Source organism: Gavialis gangeticus, unplaced genomic scaffold (genome assembly GCF_001723915.1).
Source record: "Gavialis gangeticus isolate Ggan-Ray unplaced genomic scaffold, GavGan_comp1, whole genome shotgun sequence".
NCBI lineage: Eukaryota > Metazoa > Chordata > Crocodylia > Gavialidae > Gavialis > Gavialis gangeticus.
The window spans coordinates 2,133,178-2,140,514 of NW_017728997.1; the positions used below are offsets into that span (position 1 = coordinate 2,133,178).

At 44.6% G+C, this 7,337-nt stretch overlaps 1 protein-coding gene across 2 annotated transcripts in view; it reads left to right on the forward strand.

Moving 5' to 3' along the window:
- Positions 1–281: 281 nt before the first annotated feature.
- The window catches only part of LOC109288941 (protein SSUH2 homolog), a 40,682-nt gene continuing 33,626 nt past the window's right edge, over positions 282–7,337 (forward strand). The window contains exon 1 of one of the 2 annotated variants that reach the window (XM_019504696.1): positions 282–622. In XM_019504696.1, the coding sequence (XP_019360241.1) occupies positions 595–622 (28 nt within the window). In that variant the 5' untranslated portion in view covers positions 282–594. The remainder of the gene's footprint in view (positions 623–7,337) is intronic. The other variant, XM_019504697.1, reaches the window with a different exon arrangement.

Genomic DNA, 7,337 nt, shown 5'->3' on the forward strand with positions numbered 1-7,337 from the left:
ACATTATCAATTAAGCCCTTTTACAGAGGTGAAAGGAGAAAGGCAGATGAAGCCCCAGAACAGAAGCGCATTGGAGTCTTTTTAGGTACAGAAATGTGTTACTTGATGGGTTTTCAGTGGTAATGAAAAGGAGTGAAGTGGAAAGAGAGACTCTTGGCCCAGGATGAGAAAAATCTTTCTTCTGGTGTGACTGAATGAGGAAATGGACAGACTGAAACTCCAGGACAAAGTGGTTTCAATCTCTGCTTTGAAGTTCTTTTACACCATGTAAGCTGCCCTGAAGGTCTTTAGTGAAAATGAATCTTGTCTGGCTAGTCTCAGAAAAGATGTCTCCAAGTCCTCTTTCTTCTCCCAAGGGTATTTTCTCTGGGAGGATGTATGGGACTCATGATTTGTTTGGCATTTACTTTCATCAAAAACTTCTGCGTCATCCAGCTTTGCCTTGGATTCATTTGTCATTGGCGTTGATTCATTTGTGAGGTGGGAGTGGCTGGAGGGGTTGTGTACTATGAACACGGCATTCACAGAAAACAATGCACTCCATGTGGACAGAGTTGTGGCTAGAGCACGCTTTTTGCATCCTAACCCTCAAAGATGGATCCAGAACAGAATGAAAAAGATTGTAAGTAAAGCTAAGAACTATATTGCAAGCTCTGCAGAGCTGGTTTCCTTATTTTTTTTTTTAATTTGGCTATATAATGCATGCTTAAAATAGCTAGCACTTTGCTTCCAAGCTACACAATGAACAATGCACATTTCCAGCACTGAAAAAGCAAGTAAATAAATGCATGCTTTCCAATCAGTGCTGAAAAAAAGTTTGACTGATGTCATTACTTGTCTATAGAGCCAGAAGGTGATCAGTACCTGTTTAGGGCCTGATGCAAAGTCCAAAGACATCAAAAGAAAACTCCTGTTAACTCAATGGATCAGGACCTTACTCATTAAAACCAATTGGAATCTCATATTTTAGATTTGCTTCATGGTTTTGTCTTTAATAAGCAGAAGGTTTTTGGATCCTATCATTAAACTAGATGACAAGAATTAGAGTTTAAAAGGGGGATTTGTATCTTCTTATAAACCCCTGTTTAATTAAGCCATCTGCCATAAAGGATCTTTGATCTTAAGCCTTTGGCTACACCTTTTTCATTATATTTTAATACAATGCTTGTCAAGTCACCCATTATGAGGGGCCCTGGTGAAGTACTGCTGACTCCAATATTTCTGAAATGTAATTGAGTTTTTTGAGATTATTTAATTCATGAATGATAAAAGCTTTTCATGATGTGGGAAGGAATATTGATGCTACAGGAAGTTACTGTTTAATCAAGAGAGAAATGTTATTCATCTCTGTCCTTAAGGCACTGAGTGAAGCGGTGAGTTCCAGATACACCAACCAAAATGGTTAAGAACGAAGTGGGGTTTAAATGATGCATTCCTATGTGTTATGAGGAATAAATTGTATTTTAAACACTATGGCTTAGTTTGCGCTATGAAGCTTTTCCAGCAGGACTCCAATTCAAGTCCAAGAGTAGCATTACTTGCTCTTGGCTGGGTGAAGTGAGCTTCTACTTCTGTTTGGCCTCTAGATCTGCTGGCACATCTACTGCGTGGAGCCATGTAAAGATGCCATAAGTAAAGGGCAGCATGGTAGTGCTGGCCTTCAGCAGAAATCCTGACAGATTGATGGCTGTTGATGTAGCCTGTCTTGGTAAGGAGAGAGATTGACTTGAATTTTTGGCTATGAGCCTGATCTAAAATCCATTGGGTTGAGGCCTGTCATTACCATTGATATATTTGTAATAGTATGTATTAATGGCAATCTTAGTAATTATCCATGCAGAATACGTGCATATCCAGAAAATGGATATCAATTAGCAGATTATTAAGGGGGGGAGAGAAGAAAGAAAACCATCACCCTAGTGTGTTTTATGTCTTATAAATGTAGGCTGCTTACAGATGTGGAAAAAACCCCAGTGCTTTAAGCTTGGTGTACTTCCGCACCAAGTGCAGCACATGCCCAGAAGAGCATGACCCGGTTCACCCAATGTCTGTATAGATCAGATGCTTCAGTGGGGCTTTTGGGGCTATTACATTGAATCAGCTATTAGATGAAAGCCTCAAAAAGCCCTGCTAAAGCACCTGATCTACACAGATGCTGGGGAGCCAGGTCAAATTAAAACACTTCCCCTTCCAGTAAAGTACCGGGTTTCTTTTTTCATGTCTGTCAGAAGTCATGTTGATGCCATTTATACCATCTTTTCTCCATTGAAAGTAAAAGACATTTCTAAATACTTAGAGCCACATTCCCGTAAATACACTTTTGTACATAGAAAGTATGAAAAATATATAGCAACAACAGTATAAGAACCTTCCCAAACCATTTAAGGCTGCCTCCAAATGATTTTCTCCCTCTCCAGTAAAAATACACTTATTTGCTAAATCATATCAAAGTGAAATGGTAAAATAAGTGCCAAAATTTTCTGTATTTTATAGAAATAAAATTTCTGCCGGGGAAACACTGTATTGTGGTTTATTTTGCGGCTCATTAATTTTCCATCTGGGTCAAGATCCAAGAGAGACTTAAATGCCACATGATGAACACTGCAGTTCGTCACCAGATGTTGTGATCCACCACAAGGCAGGTCACCAGGTTTCTTATAAAATGTCCAGGGAGAGTTAGGTGTCTCACAAGGGAATATACAATACTGAGCAAGCTGAGTGGGACATCTAAAGCAAGCAATATAGAAATGTTGAAGATAAGGGGTATATCTTAAATCTTGGCCCTACCTGCATTTATGTGCCCCTTACTCTACAGTACTGAGAGATGACTCCATCAAAGCCAGGTATATCCTGCAGAAGGTAGATGTCTAACACCAAACCCTTGTATCTAAAAGAAACAGGAAGCACTTAGGTTCTTTAAAGCTGGAGAGGAAGGCTGATGGGGTTCCCTTTTATACACTGAGCCAAGATGCAGGACATGTGGAGTCGACCCCTGTTTCAGTATACATTTCCTGTGATATTGTACAAACCAGCCGACTTTAAGGTGTGTGGGGAAGCACTTTCAGCCACTCCTAATTAAATTGTTTCATTTTGCATGAGAGCAAAAGCTCATCTAGCCAAAGACCTTACTCTTTACCCTACTAGTTAGGGCATTCACCTGGGAACAGATATGGGATACTTCTCCAAAGACTGTTTCAGTACTTTCTGCAATGGCTGTTTATGCTTCTTAAATGAGACAACCTTTGAAGCAGACACTGGATCTGGTACTAGCATTTCTCAGGCAAGTGCCCTAACCATCAGGGCAGAGTTAAATTCACTCTGGCTCACTCCCTCTGCCCCAGTTTCTCATGAATTCTCTGGTGCAAAGTGAAAGAGCTTCATCAGGAGAAGAGACTTGCATTGCAGAACAGCAACTGCCCTTCTAGGTATGGCAGTCTTCTCTCACGGGAGAGGGGAGGGAAACGGATCATGGGTCTCCTACTTTCTGAGCAGGTGCTTTAACAATGGAGCTATTTGTAGGCATTTCACCTACCCTTCCTTCTCCGGCTGTGATTTAAATGAAAACTATGGCTGCAACTCCATTTCGTGTTGAGGCCAATCAGATGGTGTTCTCAGAGCATGCCTTACTGCCACAAACCTAGGGAGGGTGGCTAGGAAGACCCCTATGGATTCCAGTAGGGTTTAGGAAAGAGTTAGGCATTAAGCTGCTCCCCACTTTCAAGCCCGAAGCACAGAAGGCATGCATAGATGTAAGTACCCGAGAAGTTCAATGCTGACAAAAGGGGTGGTTTCTGGAGTTCAGAACGCAGGTCAGGTGCCAGCTGAGCATAAGGTTTGGAAGACTACAGTTTTGGCCAGAGGGTCTAAATAAAATAAAAATTAGGTTTGCAGTGGCAGGAGGGCTTACTAGGCATCATGGGGATCTGCCTGCTGTATCTCACGCAACATAGAAACCAAACTGCAGTAACTATAATAATTGTTTCGCTCAGGGGTAAGATGTCCCAGTTTAACTTATACTTGGTGTGAGACAGTAGATAGATGAAATGGTTACAGTAGATTAGCTGATACTGAAAGATCATTTCACTGATAGTTAGATACCTAAATTCTGCCCAAGGCTCTTTGGGGATCCAGGACCTCATGCCTACATTCTGAATCCTCAGTCTGGTGGATTCTACTTTTGGATGTTGCTAAAATGGGAGAAGAGCAGTTGGCTTTCTCAGTATCTTTGTGAAAAGAGGGTAGTGGGGTACTGAAGAGGCTGAAAAGCACTGGCCTCAATATTGCAGAAGCACTACAGTAACCCAGGTTTCCTACAATAGTTTAATTTGGCTAGAATTTCAAATGCATCTGAATCTCCCCTTTAGCCATTTGGTGAATACATCTGAATTCTTGTACCCTTAGTTTTATTATGAAGTTAACTCTTATTGTGATATCAGCTCAGAGAAAGTTGCTCTTGGATGTAGACTGCTCCCCCTGAGAAGCATGCAAGATGCCTCTTGAATTTCTGTGAAGTCTCTGGCTCGCACTGTGAATGGGGGTCAGGGGCTTCTGGGTTGATTTTAACATGTTTATTCCTGGGTTTGCTTAACTGAGAGCAGGTACTTCCACGCTTAAGATTTCATCCTGCACTGGTGAGTACTTTGCCATTAACTTCATTGGGTACAAGATTGGATCCTAACATACAGTAAAAGTGTGTGCTATAGACTAAACTCTCTCATGAGTAATAACCTAAACTCTGACTTTCCTGGCTGTGGTCAACATGCATCTCAATCTCATTGTTATTTTAAAGTGGAGCTATGCATTAGTGTTTTGATACCATTGTGATAAGCAGCACAAGTACCATGGCAACAGGTTTGGTGCTATACAGATGCTTTGGGGTGGAGGTGTGGGGGGGCACTTTTAATTGGAGCATTTCTGAGAGCCATTTTAATTAAGGCACCTGGAGCTCCTGTGTGTCCAACATCCCGCACTTCAAAAATGGCAGCAGGGGTGCTTTAACTAAAGCTCATGCAGTGGGTTAGCACTGAGGCCCCAGTAGTAAAGGGTGGCTGCATATGGGCCTTGGCCTGTCCCGAACCTGTTTAGCAGGGACCACTCTTGGCATGATAGTTCAAAGGTTGACGAGTGGGGTTTGTCACAAGGAACTTGTTTGTGTCTTCCCGTGATTCCCATTCCTTGATCAAGATAGCATCTGCAGACAAATCCTGGTCAGGGAGGCTGTTCCACAAGGGGCTTCATGAAGGAAGGTGGGCCTTGGGTAGATTAAACAGGCAGGTTATCGTAGAGTGGTAAGTAGTTTTGACCAACTTTTGGGTCATCATCAGTCACCAGATGTGTTGGGGAGTGATATTTGTGAGGACAGAAAGCCAGGGGAGGGTAGTTGAGGGGAGGGTTCCAGTTATGATGGTTGTGTTCAGCTGAGTGTCAACAAGATGTATGTGTGATGACTTTTTCCAGACAGGTACACAATACTCTGCTGCTGAGTATGATAGGGCAAGAGCTGAGTTCCAGAGTGGTGTGAGTGAAGCTCCCTATGTTGATCCAGCAAGTTTGGCTAGCAAGTTGTTTTGGGATTTGACCTTTGCTGCTGTTTTCTTTAGATGTTCCTGGACAATCAGGAACATCTGTCTAAAGACGCTCCCAAGTATGTTGGGCAGGGATCATGCTTTAGTCTATGACCACCCCATAGATGTTAAGTTCTTTTTTGGCACTGGCATTGTGGAGATGGAATGACCTGGATACAGTTTTGGCAGGGCTCAGCATGAGCCACCATGTGGTGCAGTAGTTTGCCAGCTTTGTCACATTTTCGTTCAGGGTCTGGTCCAGAGTGCAGAAAGATGCAGCTTCAGTGGCACAGCAGATGTCATCAGCACAGATGAATTTGCAAGATGTGGTTGTTGGTAGATCATTTATATATTAGCTGAACAGGGTTGGGACCAGCACTGAGCCCCGTGGAAGTCCATTGGCCTGTCTCCTCCATGTGCTTGTCCCCTGCCCAAGGTGGACTCTGTTACAGAGGAGTGTTTCGATGACTATAACAAACCAGCTTGGAAGTACTCTTGACAGCTTTAGAAGCAGGCCAGCGTGTCATAATGTATCATAGGCAGCTGTAAGGTCCAGTAGCACTACGCCTCTCTTCAGGTTCTTCTGAAAACCGTTTTCAGTGTAGGTGGTAAGTGCCAGTATTTGATCACATGCACTATGGCCCTTACAGAATCTGGCTTGATTGACACTAAGGACGGTCTCTACTTCCAGGGATATCCATTGTGAAAATAGGCGCTCAAGGACCTTGTAGCATGCAGACAGTTGTGCAATTGGTCAGTAGCTGGCTGCCAGCATGAGGTCTTTGTCAGATTTTCAAATGACAGTAACTTTTACCGTATGCCACGTGCCACTTCAGAAGTGAGCTTGAGCTGATGATTCTTTTGTGGAAGTGGGTCAACCACATGCGAGCTGGGGGCCCAAGTTGTTTCAAGAATTTTGGGAAGATGTTGTTGTAATCGGCAGCTTTGCCATGTTTCAAGCTGTTTAAGACTTTTTCCAGTTCAGTGACCTCAAAGGGTGTGTCCACACATGCAAGCACGTGTGCTTGCAGCAGCTCAAATAGAAGCGGTGCAAATTTGAGCCGGGGCTTTTTGCTTCAGTGCATGTGCTCGGACATGCACTTTGTTGTGGAGCAAATTGTGCCACTTGGGGCAAAATAACCCTGCCTGTCTCCTCCCGGATCTGCAGCCAGGGGGAGCTAGAGCCCGGGGCCAGCACCTGTGCTGTCCCCAGCAGTATAAAAAGCTGCCCTGTCCTGGCCTCAGCAGTATAAAAAGCTACCCTGGCAAGTAGCTAAGGGCTACTAGCTCTCAGGAGCTTCTGGGGCCCGGCCAATTGGTACCTGGGGACACTGCCCCTTGTGCCAGCCAGACTGCTGAAGCAGCCCTGAGAGTTCCCTGCACCCTCTACCCACTGCAGCAGTCTGGCAGTGGGGGGTGCTGCCTGGCTGTGACCTGCTGTGTACCTGCCAGACCCGGATGGGGACTGCTGCCCCTCTGGGCCAGCTGCCAGTGGACTGCAGTTGGCTTCTGTGAGGCACTACTGCCACATGTGCCCTCTGCCCAGCCATCTGGGCAGCTATCACCCGGAAGATGTTCTGGGTGTGGTGGCCTGTTTGAACTGTCAAAGCATGTCCTCCTGGCCCCATTTGGCCAGGAGGTCAGCCACAGCCCGATGGGTCCAAGTTGCCAGCTCTGAGCAGGCAGGATTCTGTCACTGGTCTCCCTTGCAAGGCCCACATGCCCCACCCCAGCCCCCCAATTGCTGCCCTACCTAGCCCCATCCCCCACCAG